The sequence below is a fragment of the Myotis nattereri genome (assembly GCF_964212035.1).
Source record: "Myotis nattereri genome assembly, chromosome: 15".
NCBI classification, from domain to species: domain Eukaryota; kingdom Metazoa; phylum Chordata; class Mammalia; order Chiroptera; family Vespertilionidae; genus Myotis; species Myotis nattereri.
The window spans coordinates 48,690,668-48,709,706 of record NC_138090.1 but is presented as its reverse complement, the minus strand read 5'-3'; the positions used below and the strand labels follow the sequence as shown (position 1 = coordinate 48,709,706).

General features: G+C 55.8%; 1 protein-coding gene across 1 annotated transcript in view; it reads right to left on the bottom strand.

The window, feature by feature from the left end:
- Window positions 1–589: 589 nt before the first annotated feature.
- GRIN2D (glutamate ionotropic receptor NMDA type subunit 2D) overlaps window positions 590–19,039 on the bottom strand; it is a gene marked incomplete at its 5' end in the record, with an annotated part of 39,617 nt that continues 21,167 nt past the window's right edge. Inside the window, 3 exons of the mRNA XM_081107661.1 lie at window positions 590–2,952; window positions 3,148–3,380; window positions 3,576–3,763. Coding sequence (XP_080963787.1) covers window positions 1,615–2,952; window positions 3,148–3,380; window positions 3,576–3,763 — 1,759 coding nt within the window. The 3' untranslated portion in view covers window positions 590–1,614. The remainder of the gene's footprint in view (window positions 2,953–3,147; window positions 3,381–3,575; window positions 3,764–19,039) is intronic.

The window sequence follows — 19,039 nt, the reverse complement described above, 5'->3', positions numbered from 1 at the left end:
CTAACCAAGGACTTCACATTGCAGCTATGGTCAGCGAGCACTTAATCAGAAAGTCCACCCTCTGGAGGCAGCTGTTACGAGTGCTTCTCCTTATCGCCCATCAGCAGCAGAGGTTTGGCTAATTGGCATAATGAAATGTTAGGAATAGATTCTCCTTGGTGAGATTAACGCTATTCAAGATATGTGGATTGGCTGAAATGTATTAGACACGCTCCGCACTTGCATGGACAGGATATTAAGAATCTTGCACGCCTCGTTGACCGTAGCCATAGGAATGGGACCCTCGACTTGATCCTGAAATGGTCTGATCCTGGATCTTTCCTGAGTTCTCTGTCCCCCATATCTCCAGGTCTCTGTCCACCCCTGCCCCTTCTCAGGCCTTCCCTTCTCAGGGTCTTTTTTCACCTTCTCTTTCTGGGTCTTTGTCTCCCGCCTCCCTCCAGGGTCTCTGCTCTCGCTAATTCTCTTTCTGCCCCTTCCTTCGGTGGGACTTCTCTCAGTTTGTTTCCTTCACAGGTTTGAGGGTGCTGGTGCTGGGGGTGGGGGTGGGGGCTACGAGACAGACACGGAGCTCACACTTGGACTGAGGAGGCATAAAAACATGGTTTATTCCAAACACTGCAAGGTGGACCAGGAGAGAGGGAAGGAAGGTGGGTGTGAGTGTGGACTCCCAGACCCTCCCCTCCACAACCCAGCTCCAGACCCGGCTGGAGATCTGGGAAGAGGAGGCTTTGGGGGGTCTGCCGGGTCATCACTGAAGGGTCCCAGATAAGGGTGAGATTTGGAGAGGGTGTGTTTGGTGGCACCTGGGGTAGGTAGTGAGGTGCGACTGGATGGGAGGTTTTGGCCCCTAAAGGGTGGGATCAACGCTGGGGGCAGGGGGGCGGGGCGGGGGAGGCGGGGCTTCCGTTGGGGGTGTGTCCTAAGTCAAAATAGGGAAATGTGACCCGGGGTGGAAAAGGAGAGGGGGGGGGGGTGTCCCGGTTTGACGTCAAGGGGCACAGTCTGGTTGGGGCACAGTCTGGGGTTCGGGTCACAGTTTCGGGTCAGAGGTCACAGTCTGGGGTCGGATGACCATTGGTAGGGGTCGGAAGTCACAGTCTGGGGTCAGGGGTTTCTGTATGGCGGGGCCAAGGTCTAGGAGGGTCACAGTTTGGCGAATGCGTCTCACAGTTTTGAGTCCCAATGGATGGAAGGTTAAAAACGGGCTTCCCCGGAGGCGTGGCCGGGGCCGGGGAGCTGCACAGTGATGTGGGGGCCACGGCCCCGGGCGTGGGGGTGGGGCGCGGGCGTGGCGCGACCCCCCCACCTCCCGCCCCATCTGGTGACGTTAAAAAGCCCTTGTCGGGTTTTAAAAAATGTCCAGTGGGCTCCGAGACCTCCGCCCCCGCCCCCCCCCCGCCCTTGCTCCCAAGCGGGGTGAGATTCCGGGGACCAAATCCCCTCCGGCTCACGGTGCCCCGAAAACGAAGGGGCACAGGACGCTGCTCCAGGCGGGGTCCGGCCAGTGCCACCTTTCTCTTTCCCATCCCACGCGGGTCCTCTCCGCTGCGCGCGCCCCCTCGGGCCGTGGCCTGCGCTGACCGAGGGGGCGGGCGGGCCCCCGGGGCCGCGTCATACCTCGGACTCGAGGCTGGAGAAGTGCGCCGAGCCCCGGCGGGTCCCCAGGTCCCCGCCCCGGTGTCTCCGGTGGGACGCGGCGGGCAGCGGCGGCCCCCAGTGCGCCGCGTGCATGCACCGGCGCGCGTGGCGGGAGGGCCCGGTGAGCCGGCGCGCGGGGGCGACGCGGGGGCACGAGCTGAGGTCCTCGAGCGAGCGAGAGGTGGGCGCGGGCGGCGGGAGGTCCCAGCCCCCCGCGGCGCGCCGGTGCCGGTGGTGGTGCGGGGCGGGGGGCGCGGGCACCCGGTGCGAGGCGCGCGGGCGGTGAGTGTGCGCCCGCGGGCACCCGCAGCGGGCCCGGCGCCGGGGCGGGGGTCCCGCGGCCCAAGGCGGGGGCGGCGGCGCCCACCAGCCGCCGTCCAGGCCGTCGTGCGAGCAGCTGAGATGGCGCGGCGGCAGCAGCTCCAGGCTGGCGCAGTGGCGGCAGTGCCAGGCGGCCGGGCCGCCGCGCGGGGGCAGGTAGTCCCAGCTGCCGGCGCGCCAGCCCCCGAGCTTGTCGACCGACCAGTAGCGGCCGGGCGGCGGCCCGAGGCGCTCGGCGTACGGGTAGGGGAAGTCGGCGTACCACCAGGGCTCCAGGCCGCCCAGCGACGCGCCGCCCAGGCTCTCCGAGTCCTCCGAGTCCGACGGCGATGGCTCCAGGTCGAGGTACGGGCACGGGGGCGGCGCGGCGCGGCGCGGCGGGGGCGCCGCCGGAGCCCCGCCGCCCGCGCCCCCCGCGCCCCCCGCGCCGCCCGCGCCGGGCCCCAGCAGCGGCTGGCTCTCGGGGTCGGAGCGCGGCCAGCGCGCGGGCGGCGGCGGGCTCTCGTCCTCGTAGGCCAGGCGGCACAGCGGCGGCCCGACGGCGGCGGCCGCGGCGGCGGAGGGGGGCGCGGGCGGCGACGGGAAGCCGGGGTAGGCGCCGGCGGCGGGCTCGGCGGGCTCCTTGTCCCGCACGATGGCGAAGTAGGAGGGCGGCGGCTTCTGCGGGGGCTGCGCGGCCGGCGGGGACAGCGGGCGGCCCCCCGCGCCCCGGGGCGCCGCGCGCGCCTCGCCCACGCCCAGGCCCTGCGGCTCGATGGGGCCGTAGTAGCGGTGGAAGCCGTCGGCCAGGCCCGCGGCCCCCGGCGGCCCCGCGGCTTTGGCGCGGCGCCAGCGGTCCACCGCCGCGCGCTCGCGGGGCAGGAAGGGCGCGGGGCCGGGCGCGGGGCGCGGGGCCGGGTACACGGGGCTGGGCAGCGGCTGCGGCGGCGGCGGCGGCGGAGGCTTGGCGGGCGGCGGGGCGGCTTCGGCGCTGCAGCAGCTGTACATGCCCTGCGGGGCCGCGGGGGAGGCGGGGTCAGCTCTGGGGGGGGGGGGCCGGAACCCCGGCCCCACCCTCCCTCCTTCCCCGCATCCCCGCCGGGTCCCTCCCACGCCTGGGCCTCCCTGCGGGTTTCCACCTGCGGGTCCCCTTGCCTCACTCCCCCCTTCCCCCTCCCTCCCCCGCCCCCCAGGCCTCCCCCCTACCCTGGAGAAGGCCAGCAGGAAGTCCATGCGGTGGGTGGGCCCCAGGCAGTGCCGCAGCCGCCAGTACACCAGGTGCTCCCAGGCGAAGACCAGCAGCGACAGGCCCATGGCCACCAGCAGCATGTAGAAGACGCCTGCCATGTTGTCGATGTCCAGCTTGCTGCTCATCACCTCGATCTTGTCGTTGTGGCAGATCCCGGAGAGCCACAGCCGCTCAAGCATCTCGATCTCATCTGGGGGGCGTGCAGTCAGAGGTCAGAGGTCACCTTGGTAGCGATCCCTGGAGGACCCGCCTCTGATAGAGGAGTCTAGGCCCTCCGCCCTGGTGCCCTGGTCCTCATCCCCTCCTTCTGCGGGACCCAGGGCTCCCCGCCACCCCCACCTCACCCCCCGCCCCGGGCTCCCCCAGGCCCCCTCTGCAGCCGCACCGTCCCCCAGGAACTGCAGGAGCGCCAGGTCGATGGGCCGCTTCCAGCGGGAGCCCTTGTGCAGGGCGATGCCGTAGCCCGTGGTGGCGAAGACCTTGCCGGACCCGATGGTGACCAGCTTGCAGCCCTCGTCCTTGCGGGCCATGTAGTTGAGCACAGCCGCGTCATAGATGAAGGCGTCCAGCTTCCTGGGGGCAGGGGGGCATAAAGGGCAGGGTCAGTCGCACCCCAATGCCCTCATGGCCCAGCCCCGAACCCCGCCACCCCTCACCTCCAACTGCTCCCGTCACTGATAAGGCTCCTTGAGCAAGCGGCACCTCTCTGTGCCTCAGTGTCAATATCTGTAAAATGGGGACAACAGCCGCACTTCCCCGGGGGTTGCTGCGAAGGTTAGATGGTGCTTGGTGCAGAGGGAGGGCTGGAGAGATGTTAGCTGTGACCGTGACGAAATAATTACTGGTTGAATCCTCACCAGAGTCCTCCAGAGGAGGCCTAAATGGAGGAGGCCTCCCTTTTGAAGGGGGGCTGAGGCTCAAAAAGGGAACCATAGAAATAATAATATATTACTGGTTGCTAATACTGTGCCAGGCACTGTCCATCTAGTTAAATAACTCGTGTAATCCTCACCATGTTACCAGAAGGTAGAAACTATTTTTAATTAATTATTACTTAATTTTTAATTTTTTTAATTTTAAATATATTTTATTGATTTTTTACAGAGAGGAAGGGAGAGGGATAGCGAGTTAGAAACATCGATGAGAGAGAAACATCGATCCGCTGCCTCCTGCACACTCCCTACTGGGGATGTGCCCTCAACCAAGGTACATGCCCTTGACCGGAATCGAACCTGGGACCCTTGAGTCCGCAGGCTGACTCTCTAGTCACTGAGCCACACCGGTTAGGGCTTCTTTACTTATTTTAAATACATATGTTCTTATTGATGTCAGAGAGGAAGGGGAAAGGAGAGAGAGAGAAACATCAATGAGAGAGAGTCATGGATCGGCTGCCTCCTGCACGCTCCACACTGGGGATGGAGCCCACAACCGGAGCTTGTGCCCTGGACCAGGAATCGAACCCCGACCTCCTGGTTCCTAGGTCGACGCTCAACCCCCGAGCCACGCCCGCCGGGCAGGGTAGAAGCTAGTATCCCCATTGTTCAGACCTGGAAATGCAGGCCCAGACACACCCTCTTCATTTGCTTGCGTTCCCCCACGAGGCCCCCACGTCTAAAACTTGCTGGGAAGAGGGTCAGGGACGTGGAATCAGCTCTCACAGAAGGGCGCATGGGGGGCCTTGGCGCTTCCTTCACAACCGCTGCCATGGTGCACTTATTTCCGTGATGACTGCATTCACCTCAGCCTCTCCCCAGGGCTCCAGCCCCTGAGGGGAGGGCCCGAGGGCACCACGTTCCAGGCCGGGACCTCGCACCGTTCCTGTACCTACCAGGTGGCTGTAAATCTTTGCAGAATAAAGGAATGAGTAAGCGAATCCACACCACGGAACACCGTGTAACTATTCTATGAAGCAAGATAAATGCCTGTGAGCTGACATCTGAAGATGTCCAGGGAGTGTTACTGTGAAAAAAACAAAACAAAAAAACAAAACAAAACGCAAACCACTCCCAGAAGCCCATATAGTGTATAACTCTGTATGTACTTTAAAATATATATATATTTTTATTGGTTTTTAGAGAGAGGAAGGGAGAGGGATAGAGAGTTAGAAACATTGATCAACTGCTTCCTGCACAACCCCCACTGGGGATCAAGCCTGCAACCAAGGTACATGCCCTTGACTGGAATCGAACCCAGGACCCTTCAGTCCTCGGGCCAATGCTCTCTCCACTGAGCCAAACCGGCCAGGACTGTATGTGCTTTTTCTTTTTCTTTTATTTTTTTAAAATATATTTTATTGATTTTTTACAGAGAGGAAGGGAGAGGGATAGAGAGTTAGAAACATCGATGAGAGAGAAACATCGATCAGCTGCCTCCTGCACATCTCCTACCAGGGATGTGCCCGCAACCCAGGTACATGCCCTTGACCGGAATCGAACCTGGGACCTTTCCGTCCGCAGGCTGACGCTCTATCCACTGAGCCAAACCGGTTTCGGCTTATTTTATTTTTTAAAAAATATATCTTTATTGATTTCAGAGAGGAAGGGAGAGGGAAAGAGAGAGAGAAACATCGATCAGCTGCCTCCTGTACAAACCCCACTGGGGATCAAGCCTGCAATCAAGGTTCATGCCCTTGACTGGAATCGAACCCGGGACCCTTCAGTCCTCAGGCCAACGCCATCTCCACTGAGCCAAACCGGCCAGGGCGCTGTACTTTTTAAAATGACATACGTATGGGGTGAAATGTTGGTCATCTTCACTGCAGACCCCTGGCTAGCTCCCAGAAGGGGGCGCTTGTCCTGTCTAGACCAGCATTGTGGGAAAGAACATTCTGTGATGATGGAAATATCCCGGTCGCCCGTCTGGCGGGGCAGCCACCAGCCATCCGTGGCTCTCGGCCTCTCAAAATGTGCCAGTGCCACGAAAGGATGGAACTTTCCACTTAATTTGAATTAATTTAAATGGAAATAGTATTGGACAGTGCGGGGGCGGGGAGGGGGGGGAAGCAAGAGAGAGAAATCAGAGCATGTGGCCGGACACTGGGTGGCAGCTGTTTGCCTGTCCATGTAAATACCTCTATGCCTCCCTCCCCCGCCCCCCACACACACACGTGCACCGGAATGCCTGTGTACGTGTTTGGTTGCAGATAAATTATTATTTTTTTAAATATATTTTTATTTTTTAAAAAATTATATTTTTTAATTGATTTCAGTGAGGAAGGGAGAGGGAGAGAGAGATAGAAACATCAATGATGAGCCCTAACCCGTTTGGCTCAGTGGATAGAGCACTGGCCTGCGGACTGAAGGGTCCCGGGTTCGATTCCGGTCAAGGGCATGCACCTTGGTTGTGGGCACATCCCCAGCGGGGGGTGTGCAGGAGGCAGCTGATCAATGTTTCTCTCCCATCGATGTTTCTAACTCTCTATTCCTCTCCCTTTCTCTCTGTAAAAAAATCAATAAAATATATTTAAAAAGAAACATCAATGATGAGAGAGAATCATTGATTGGCTGCCTCCTGCACATCCCTCTGGGGATCAAGCTCACAACCCAGGCATGTGCCCTTGACCAGAATCGAACCCGGGACATTTCAGTCCGCAGGCTGACGCTCTATCCACTGAGCCAAACCGGCTAGGGCAGTTGCAGAGAAATTAACGAAAAGGAGAGAATTAGTCCATGCACCCCAAATAGGGATCAGCCTTGGGGGCGGGGCAAGGAAGGCTCTGGAGAACGAGTGGAAGCTGTTGAGAAGCGTTTGAATGAACTTTATATAGATCCGCACGGGCAGGGAGATCCCAGCTGACATCTGGGAACATATGTAGATAGGCAAGAAAAATGCCAGCGCTGCCCGCGGGCACTGCTGCCTCGTAGGCAGATGGTAATTTCTCTAACTTTCTCTTGGTTTAGCTAAATGCCCTTGAGGGTGAAAGGTGAACCTCATCCCCGTTGAAGTGGGAAAACCTGAGAGTTTCCAGAATCCGCTGAAGAGGCGGGATGGAGGCTCTGGGGATGAGGATAAGATGGAAGGAGAGTCTTGGGGTTGTTGGGGGACAAGGGAGGGGTATGGTGGGGAGAGACCGAGAAGCATTTTAGAGAGAGCCCCCAAACCAAGGCCTCCAGAGGTGGGAAGGTTTGAGTGACTTACAGGAGGAGGGGACCTAAGAGCCTTCACTTTTAATCATTTGCTCTGTTCTTCTGGAATACTAGAGGCCCGGTGCACAAAATTTGCGCATGGTGGGAGGGGATCCCCCTCAGCCCAGCCTGCACCCTCTCCAATCCGGGACCCCTTGGGGGATGTCCCGGGGATCGGGCCTAAACCGGCAGTCGGACATCCCTCTCACAATCCGGGACCACTGGCTCCTAACTGCTTACCTGCCTGCCTGTCAGCCTGATCACCCCTAACCGCCTCTGCCTGCTGGCCTGAACACCCCTAACTGCCCCCTCTGCCAGCCTGGTTGCCCCCAACTGCCTCCCCCTGCCAGCCTGGTCACTCCCAACTGCTCCCCCTCTGGCCTGGTTGCCCCCAACTGCCTCCCCCTGCCAGCCGGATTGCCCCATGCAGTCTGCTGTTCAGTCATTTGGTCGTCCCTCACTAAACCCCCTGCCAGCCTGGTCGCCCCACACAGCCTGCTGTTCGGTCGTTACTGTGACGGAGTCCCGGATAATTTGCATATTCCTCTATTATTAGTATAGATAATGCTGCCCTCCCTTCCCCCCACTTCCCACCCACTCCCATTGCCCTTAAACCTCTAGTAAAACTCAGCCGTGTCCTACAGCCTTTGTTTAGACGCAGGTTTGGGAAAAAATAAAATACCCTGTGTCTGTCCTTACGTCCCTGTTTAGTCTGCCCTGTCCAAAGGGATCTTAGCATCTGAGTCAGCTCCCGCCCCTCCTTGGCTCACAACCCTCCCCTGACTGCCCACTTCACTCAGAATCATTAGAGTTTCCTTGAGCTACAAACAAAGCCAGGAGCCACCAAACTCCCCCGCATCCCTCCTGACTCCTCGGGCCTCATCTCCCACACACACCTCCCGCACTGCGTCTGCTCCAGCTACCCATCTCCCACACACACCTCCCGCACTGCGTCTGCTCCAGCTACCCATCTCCCACACACACCTCCCGCACTGCGTCTGCTCCAGCTACGCTGGCCTTTGCACAGCTCCCGACTGCGGCAGCGTGCTCCGGCCTCAGGGCCTTTGCACTTGCTGCAGCCCCTGCTGGAGCGTTCTTCTCCCAGATACCCGCCTGGCTCACTCCCCCGCTTCCTTCAAGTGATGGCTCAAGAGACACCTTCCCAAGCACACTGCTTAATACTCAACCGGTGGCTTCCTCCCAGGGTCCCCCACACGCCTTCATTCCCCCTCTCCCCATTTTAGTCCATAGCACGTATCCCCTTGTAATTATAAAATGGTCTTGGTGATCGTTTTGTTGTTAATCCTCCCCCAAGGATATTTTTCCCATTGATTTTTTCCCCTCTATTGATTTTTAGACAGAGTGGAGGGAGGGGGAGACCGAGAGAGAGAGAGAGAGAGAGAGAGAGAGAGAGAGAGAGAGAGACATCGATGTGAGAGAGACACATCAATTGGTTGCCTCCTGCACACGCCTCAACCAGGGTCGGGGAAGTGAACCTGCAACCGGGGTACATGCCCTTGACCGGAATGGAACCCAGGGCCTTTCAGTCCAAGGGCCGATGCTCTATCCACTGAGCCAAACCTGCTCAGTGGTTAAGTTTACCGGGCCTCACCCCGCTGGAATGTAAATTCCCTGAGGGACGGACCTTGCCTGGCCGATCCCGGCTGTGTGCGCCGGGTCTGGAACACCACCTGGCACACAGCAGGTGCCTCCTGGCGAGAGGCGGAACGAATGAATTCAGGCCGCTTGGAGGAGGGTGTTCTGTGGGCCGGGAGCCGCAGCCGGGAGGGAAGATTTCATGAACGTGGGAAAGACGCCAAGAGTCGTTCCTCGTGGAAAAGGCAAGAGGGAACAGCGTGCGCTTTCAGCGAGGAGTGCGCGCAGATGCGCGTTTGCAGACACGGCGTCCCTGATCCCAAGGAAATACACAAGGCTGCTTCCTTAGGGATCGGGGCTCCATGCTTCCTTTTTGACCCCCCCTCCCCCTCAAGTGAGGGAGGAGAAGCCGTTTCTTTATTTCTTTGGAAGAAATGCGTTTCAGCCGCCTGCCCGGTCGCTTGCCCTCAGCGGCAGGGCAAGCCCCCGGCTGGCTGGCGTGTGAGCCCGCCAAGGCCACGCGAGCTGCCAATTCCCGGCGCTTCTCTGTACGGGTGGAATGTTCTAGTGCTGTTCTCGGTGGTCACCGCCAGCCACGTGTGGCTGTTGGAATTCAGATTTTAACTAAAGTTAAAAATTCGCCCTAGCCGGTTTGGCTCAGTGGATAGAGCATCAGCTTGTGAACTGAAGGGTCCCGGGTTCAATTCCGGTCAAGGGCACGGACCTCGGTTGCAGGCTCCCCCCCCCACCCCCCCCCACCCGGGCCCTGGTCAGGGCTCGTGCAGGAGGCAACCGATGGATGTGTTTCTCTCACATCGATGTTTCTCTCTCTTCCACTCTCTCTCTCTCACAATGAATGGAAAAATATCCTCGGGTGAGGATCAAAAACAAAACCAAACTAAAAAATACAAAAAAATAAAATAAAATAAAACATTCAGTTCCTTCGTCGCAGCAACCACATGGCGAGTGACGGAGAAGCAGTCGCTGTGCTGGATGCGCTGTGGGGACGTTTGCACCCCCGCAGGGAAGGCCACCGGAGAGCTGCTCTCACACCCGTCTGTCTGCCTCCCACCCGGACTGGGGGCCCCCCAGGAGCAGGGACTTGGGTCCATCCACTGCTGTATCCTCGGCCTAGGCCGGTGCCTGGTGCGAGAGCTTGGTGAAGATTTAGTGGATGAATGAGCGCCTTTTAGCTTTCATAACATCAGGGGCTGTCTTGTCAGGCTCATTATTAACCTTTTAAAAATTGATTTGAGAGAGAGAGAGAGAGAAACATCGATTTGTTGTTCTACTTAATCATTGGTTGATTTTGAATGTGACTTGACCGGGGATCAAACTTGCAACCGTGGGGTATCAGGACGATGCTGTAGCCAACTGAGCTACCTGGCCAGGGCATGGCTCATTGTTTGTTTTCTCTTTTGTTCCTTCTCTATATTAAAACATCATATCTAGCCCTGACCGGTTTGGCTCAGTGGATAGAGCATCGGCCTGCGGACTGAAGGGTCCCGGGTTCAATTCCGGCCAAGGGCATGTACCTTGGTTGCGGGAACATCCCCAGTAGGGGGTGTGCAGGAGGCAGCTGATCGATGTTTCCCTCTCATCTATGTTTCTAACTCTATCCTTCTCCCTTCCTCTCTGTAAAAAAATCAATAAAATATATTTTTTAAAAAACATCATATCTATAATAATAAAAGTGTAATATGCTAATTAGACCAGATGTCCTTCCAGACGACCTTCCGGACGAAGCTGGGGTTGCGAGAGAAGCCCAGGTCCCTCCGTGCCAGAGGGAAGCCGGTGCCAGCAGCTGGGGGAAGGAAGATCTACTCTTGCACAAATTCCGTGCATCAGGACTCTAGTATATATTACTATTTATCAAAGAGACTGAAAGATACTAACATTGGGGATTTCCCCCCCCCCAAATCCTCCAGACAGATCACCCCACAGTGAAGTGCAGAGTCAACAACCCCATTTATATAATCACAGACCCATCATTTCGAGAGTTTTGGACCCACCACTCCCCAATATGAACAGACTCCCGAGGATTACCAGCCATCAAATGAAGCCTCTAGTAAGACAGACAGGAACAAACAGCAGGTGCCTTGAAGGAAACAGGATGCAGACAGGAGCTAATGCAACCCCTCCCCCCCAGCCATGACCATTAACATCATCAGGGAAACGAGACAAGGTACTGCAGCTTCCAACCATTAACAGGATACGACAAACTAGGCCGCTCTAAAATAATACTGTAAAGTTTGCAAAGCGCCGTACAAAGTTCAGAGATCACAAAAGCGCTTAGAAATGAAAACCACGCCCGCAGAAATGGAAAGCTGAGTAAAAGGGCGGAAGCTAACATGAAGAAAGTCTCGCGGGAAGTAGAGCAGGGAGCTGAAGAGAAGGATAAATAAGAGAAGGAATAAAAGAAATGGGCAGTCCGGGAAGCCCCCTGTGAAATTCAGTGAGAGTTCCAGCAAGAAAGAACAGAAAACTGGGGGGGGGGGGGGGGGGGGAGGGATCGTGATAGAAAAAAATGAGAAACTTTGCCCGAAGAAATGACATGACTGGAAGGCTCTGTCATGAGGATAGCTGAAGACACGCTGCCTCGGACCGGAGAAAGAAAAAGAGGTCACGGACGAGCCTTGGGGATCAGCATGACTTTGGATTTTTCAACAGTAACTTCGAAGTTAGAAATGAGGAGGGCTGCCTTTACTATATTTTATTGATTTTTTTACAGAGAGGAAGGGAGAGGGATAGAGAGTTAGAAACATCGATGAGAGAGAAACATCGATCAGAGAGAAACATCGATCAGCTGCCTTCTGCACGCCCCCTACTGGGGATGTGCCCACAACCCAGGTACATGCCCTTGACCGGAATCGAACCTGGGACCCTTGAGTCTGCAGGCCGACGCTCTATCCACTGAGCCAAACGGGTTAGGGCAGGAGGGATGCCTTTAGACACCTGGAGGAAAATGATCTCCAGCCCCGAATTTTACAGCCAGCCAGCCAGGCAGATGGCCCACAGGAGTACAGATGTTTTGCCCTGGCCCGGGAGCTCAGTTCCTTAGAGCGTCAAGAGTAAGACTTGGGCCGTAGCTGGTTTGGTTCAGTGGATAGAGCGTCGGCCTGCGGACTGAAGGGTCCCAGGTTCGATTCCGGTCAAGGGCATGTACCTGGGTTGCGGGCACATCCCCAGTGGGAGGTGTGCAGGAGGCAGCTGATCGATGTTTCTCTCCCATCGATGTTTCTAACTCTCTATCCCTCTCCCTTCCTCTCTGTAAAAAATCAATAAAATATATATATTTTTTTTAAAAAGAGTAAGACTTGGGAGTTGATATGGTCTGAACCTCCGGGGAGGGAGGGGATCAAGTCAGGGTGCAGACTGGAGCAGGCCAGAAGGTGAGGAGAGAAACTCCTTCGAGGAGATGACATTAATGGGGTACCTGAGGCCCTGAGAGAGGTTCATGTAATTCATAGAGACTGTGGGTTGGCATTAGTTAAGCACAAAGAAAACTCAGGCACTAAGTAACTGGGAGGGGAGGGGTGCAGGGGGGAGACAATTATTAACTCCAGGAAAAACAAAGACTTGTGTGGGAGCGGGAAGTCGTCTTGGTTTACTACTGGCGGCAGCTGTGGGAGTGGAGACGCAGTCATAACTGTAAACACTGCGTGTGCATCCAGCCAGGATCCCGGCGTGGGAGGCTGCAGCGATTTAAACCAGAGCATGAGTACGTGTCTTCCGTCGTGAGACGCGAACGGAAAAGGCCTGAAGTTGGAAAAACCAGGAGGCAGCCAGTCCAACGTGCTATTTAGAGACCAGGACGTCAATCACACAACGACACAGTAAATGAGGGGACAGCGGATCCCTCCGGGGGGGGGGGGGTGTTGGGGGGGGGATGGAGGCAGGCAGGTGGGGCTGTGGTCTTTCATTATTTTTAATCGTGTATCTGACGCTCCAAAGTATGTGAGCATATAACTCTGATAAAAATAGAACTTGCCCTGGCTGGTTTGGCTCGGAGGATCGAGCGTCAGCCTGCGGACTGAAGGGTCCTGGGTTCGATTCCGGCCAAGGGCACATATGCCTGGGTTGTGGGCTTGATCCCCAGTGGGGGCGTGCAGGAGGCAGCCCATCAATGATTCTCTCTCATCATTGATGTTTCTATCTCTCTTTCCCTCTCTGAAATCAATAAAGATATATATTTCTTTTAAAAAAATAGAACTAAAAGCCCTGGCTGGTGTGATCAGTGGTTAGAGCACCAGCCCCTGCAGAAGGGTTGCATGTTCGATCCCTGGCGGGGTGGGGGTGAGTGCGGGAGGCAACCAATTGATGTGTCTCTCTCTCCTCCTCCCTCCATTCCTTTCATACTCTAAACATCAATGGGGAAAAAATATCCTCAGGTGAGGATTAACAAAAACAACAAAAATAGAACTAAAAATTAGGGGGGAAAATGTGAAAAGGAATAGTGGAGAGAATAGGATGCAGCAGAAGCCAGAAATCCGCAGAGGTGACAGTGTGACACACAGGGGTTTGTATCCCTTGTGAATTCACAAGGCTTCTGGGTCTCTCCCTGCCCAGCAGGCAATGTATTGGAGTGGCCGAGACGCTGGGCTGGGAGTCGGATGGCCGATGATCAAGTCCCAGCTCTGCCACTCAGCAGCTATGGGAATCTTGCTGTGCCTCAGTTTCCCCATCTCTAAAATAGGAATAATAATATTCACCTATGAATACAGGCTGAATGGTGTCCTTCAACATTCACTTATATATATATATATTTTAAATATATGTGTATTGATTTCAGAGAGAAAGGGAGAGGGAGAGAGCGATAGAAACACCAGCGATGAGAGAGAATCATGGATCGGCTGCCTCCTGCACGCCAACCTGGGCGCCTGCCCTGACCGGGAATCGAACCCGAAACGTGACTTCCTGGTTCATAGGTTGATGCGCAACCACTGAGCCACGCCGGCCGGGCTACATTCACGTACTGAAGTCCTACCCCAGTGCCGCGAAAGGTGACTCGAGTTGAAATGAGGTCATTGGGGTGGGCCCGCATCCAACAGGCCGGGAGAAGTCGGGACACAGAGACACACACAGATGGGAGACGTCGTGAGGACACGGGGAGAGGACAGTCACCTACAAGCCAAGAAGAGAAGCCAGACACAGATCGTCCCCTCACCGCCTCGGCGGGAGCCAGGAGGACTTCGCCTCCAAACGGTGAGACAATGCATTTCTGTTACAGTAGCCCGAGCAAGCAAGTAATGAACTTGAGTGAGTGTTGATGGATAGTAAGCGCTGTTGTAAATTTAAAAGGTTTGGGAATGATACAGGCCTTGGCAAGGACCCGGGACAAGCGGCACCTTCCCGCACGGCGGATGAGTGAGCATGGCACAACTGCTTTGGAAAATGCAGTATCTCTTGAAGCTAGGCGTCCATCGCGCTCTGACCCAGCGGTTCCACCCGTGGGAATTTACCCCAGAAAAAGGAACATGTACGTCCTGGTGCAAAAACGTGTGTAGTGGAGTATGCATCGTGGCCCAGCGCTGGCGACAACCCCAATCCCAGCCACAGTAGAATGGGTGAATCCTGTGCTCAGTGGGATACGGCCATGGACCAACAACCTGGCGGTAGCGGGGGGCAGAACAGGCCAGACGCACAGGCTGCTGTACACCCTGCTGGACCCTGTTTGTGGGATCGATAGTCAAATCCAGGCAAAACCAGTTTACAGTGAGGCTCTGTGGTGACTGGAGGCCCAGAGGGGAGCTTTCTGGGGACTTTGAGTGAATCTAGGCGGCCCCATGGAGGTATGATGCCTGGATAGACAATCAATGAGTTTCACACTTCGGATCTGTGTGTTGTATCTCAATAAGAAAAGATAAAATATGCCCTGGCCAGTGTGGCTCAGTTGGTTGCCACACATCAGCCCATGCACTGAGAGGTCGCCGATTCAATTCCCAGTGGGGGCAGATGGTCCGGGCACATGCCAGGATTATGGGCTTGATCTCTCTCCCTTCCCTTCCTCTCTCTCAAATCAATAAAAACATATTTTAAAAGAAAGATCTATCTATATTATAAAAAGCCAGTGGCCCTAACACCGTAACAACCAAACGACAGGTCACCATGAAGTGCATGGAGCACCTCTCGGTCCCTCCCCCGCGGCCCACAGGCTCCAATCACAGCAAGGCTGGCAACCGGCGGGCGGGTGGGCATGGTGAGGTGGGCGCAGCGAGGTGCCTGTGGGTGGGCAAGGCTACGTGATTTCACAAGCTGGGCCTCTAGTATATATATAAAAGCCTAAGTGACCAGCAGACTGACCGACCATCTGACTGGTAGCTATGACATGCACTGACCACCAGGGGGCAGACGCTCAGCGTAGGAGCTGCTGAGCTGCAGTGACTTGGCAGCTGCGGTTCTCGGGTGATGGAGAGAGAGGGGGTGGGGGGAGGGAGCCTGATTCTGGGGTGTGTCACCCGAGAACCACCCTCTCGCAATCCGGGACCCCTTGGGGATGTCGGAGAGCCTGTTTCGGCCCAATCCCCACAGGCCAGGCTGATGGACCCCACCAGTGCACGAATTTGTGCACTGGGCCTCTAGTAAAATATAAAAAGACACATGATGAAGTCTCAAGCTATTTTTACTCACTAAGGACTGGGGTTGGGCTGACATTTGGATGAAAAAGAAATAGTACAGGGATTCCCCTGTTCTCTGAACTTGAGGACAGGATAGATTTGAATTCATTTTTTTTTTTTTTTTAAGATGGGGTTGGTCTCCTTTGCTGGTCACACAGTTAACTGCTCTCCCCAAGTCAGGAACCAAGTAGATTCGGGATATGGGATTCCCCCTCCCACACACAGGTCTGAATTCTCGCTCTCTGAAAGTAAGGACACAGAACCCTGGGGAAGGGAGGGCTGCCTGCAGAAGTGAAAGAGGAAGTGCCCCTTGCCTCCCGGGGAAGGGCACTGTGTGCCAGGAAGTAGGCGTAGGTGGGCGGAGCCTAGGAGAGACCAGAGGGGGAGGATCCGGAAATCCCAGAGGCCTTCCTGGAGGGAGGGCAGAAGAGGACAACAGGGAAGAAGGGGAGAGGGGAGAGATGAGTCAGCGGGATGGCTGGGAGGAATCTGGGGGTGAGGAAGGAAGTGGGAACGTCCAGGGAGGGGGCGGGGTGTGTGGCCAGAGCTCTTTTTTGTTTTATGTTCATTATGAAACTTTTTGCATTTGCTTTATTCTTGAGTATATTTTTATTGATTTCAGAGAGGAAGGAAGGGAGAGAGACAGAGAGAGAGAAACATTAATGATGAGAGAGAATCATTGATCGGCTGCCTCCTGCACGCCCCACACTGGGGATCGAGCCCACAACCCAGGCATGTGCGCTGATGGGGAATCAAACCATGACCTCCTGGTTCATAGGCTGACGCTCAGCCACTGAGCCATGCCGGCGGGGGCGAAACTTCTTGCATTTGCATGCTGTATACCCGGGCGGCCCCTTATGGTAGCTTCACGCCACGGTGGCTGTTCTGAGCTCCTGAACCGTGGCAAGTCTGACCAGAGATGTGTGTGGGTATAAAACGCAGGCCGGACTGCAAAGATTTCATGTGGGGAAAATATGTCAAAGGTCTCAACTATTTTTTTCCTGATTACATGTCACAATGATATTTCGAATAACCGGGTTAAGTAAAATGTATTATTAAAACGGATTTCATCTGTTTCTCCTCATGCCTTTTCTGTGGCTACTAACAAATGCAGACCCACAAGCAGCTGAGGTTGCACGTCTACTGGTCAGTGCTGGCGCCAAAGCCCTCTACCAGCCCAGTCTCTTCTGCCTGGCATCAGCAGGGCCAGGGAGGGGTGGGTTCCATTCAGGTGAAGAGGCTCTGGAGCTGGGCAGACACATTTGGGCTGGTGAGATGGTTCAGAAAGTGAGCTAAATCCGGCAAAAAGGAGCTTGAAGCCAGGGTGACCCTGGAAAGGCCAGGCATTTGCAGAATTCTTGGGGTGGGGGGTGGAGTCAACGCTTTTTAGATCCTAAGGTGAGAGAAATTTAGATGACACCTGGGGATCAGGCCAAGCAAAGGAAGGGATGGAGATGGGGGAGAAGGGGAAGAAGTACAAGTAAGAGAAAGAGGAGGAGGGGGGAAGATTATGCGGGGGTGGGGGGGGTGGGAGGGAGGGCCTGGCTGGTGTGGCTCAGTGGTTGGGCATCGACCCAATAAACCAAGCTTTCCCTGGTTCTATTCCCTGTCAGGGCACATGCCCGGGTTTTGGGATCACCAGTAGGCAGCCAATTGATGCTTCTCTTCCCATCGATGTTTCTTTCTTCCACTCTCCCTTCTTCTCGCTCTAAAAATCAATGAAAACATTAAAAAAAAAAAAAGGAAAAAGAAGATAGAGGAAGGGAAGGAAAATAGCAAAAGAAGTAAGAAGACATTGTCGGGAGTGACAGCCACGAGCCAGATGTGGCTACGGAGCCCCTGGAATGGGGTCAGTCCGAAGGGGAGATGCTCTGAGTAGAACATAAACTCAAAATACAGAAAGAGAAAGAAAAAAGGGAACCATTTCCGTGAATGTTTATATTACATGCAGAAATGGTGACACATTGGAGATCCTGGGGCAAGTAAGACGCACAGTTAAAACTAATATTGCCTGTTTCTTCTGCTGTGGACCCTAGAAAAATTTTAATTAAATCTGCAGCTCCCCAGCTCTGCTCCAGGAAAAACTGCCGGAGGAAATGCATCGAACCATCAGCAATGAATCAATACGGGGTGGCGGAGGGGAGAGATCTGTCACCTTCTTATTTTCACCAAGAAGCAAGTGTTGGGTGTCGTCCAGACGGGGGGGGAGCCCTGGGCAGGGCGCTGAGGGGGCCACCGGGTTTCGCAGCTCAAGCAGAAGCAAGAGGCCCCTGGAGGGCCCTAGCTGGTTTGGCTCAGTGGATAGAGCGTTGGCCTGCTGACTGAAGGGTCCCGGGTTCAATTCCAGTCAAGGGCACATGCCCAGGTTGCAGGGCTCGATGCCCAGGTTGCAGGGCTCGATCCCCAGTGGGGGGCGTGCAGGAGGCAGCCGATCCATGATTCTCTCTCATCATGGATGTTTATCTCTCTCTGCCTCTTCCTTCCTCTCTGAAATCAATAAAAATATATATAGATATATATATTTTTAAAGAGGCCACTTCGAGGAAGGTGTTCCGGAAGCCCAGCGAGGCGTCCCTCGCCCGCAGGCCCCCAGGGCACCTTTGAGAACCTGCAGGGAGCAGGGACCTGGCAGCCCGCGACCCACGTGACCAGCTCTCGCCCTGCCCGCCGCTGATTGGCCCTGGCATGGAGCCTGACTCCCAGCTGGACCCATCGGACTCTCACTCGCAGGATGTGAACTTGACCATAGGCGTGCATCGGCTCAGATTGGACCTTGCAGCTAGGAGGCTGCATGGAAAGCGGGGTGCATACAGAACCCGTGGGCTCGGCTGACGCCAAGGGCCGACATGTGCAGAGAGAGCGAGACGAGAGCAAGTGGCCCCGGGAGGGGAAGAGGCGGAGAAGAGAAGCCGGGACCTCGGCTGCTGAGGTGCCTCGCGCCAGGGCCACGGGGGGACCCGGCGGGGCTGGGGACCCCATAGTACGGAGGTGAATGTGAAGGCTCGGGGACTGACTTAACTTGCCCCACGGCCAGGAAGGGGTTATGGCCCATCCCAGCCCAGGACCATCTGGTTTTAAAGCCAGGGCTGTTAAGCACCCCAGGAAACCGTTAGGAACCCACGGGCTTCGGGGGACACAGGAATCCCGGCATTATCCGGAAAGATGTGGAAACCGGTCCCTAGGGAGAAGGAGGAATCAATGCACAATTTAAAAGCAACTGTTTTTCCTGTTCTGTGCTGTGTCCTAACACCTCTCCTCATGATTCTCCAAACTCAGTATGCACCCTAGACCTCCAGCAGGCAGTGCTGCTCGGGGACCCATGTTTTTTTGTGTGTTTTTTTAAAAATATATTTTATTGATTTCTTACAGAGAGGAAGGGAGAGACTCTGATAGAGGGTTAGAAACATCAATGAGAGAGAAGCATCGACCAGCTGCCTCCTGCACACCCCCTACTGGGGATGTGCCCACAACCAAGGTACATGCCCTTGGCCAGAATCGAACCTGGGACCCTT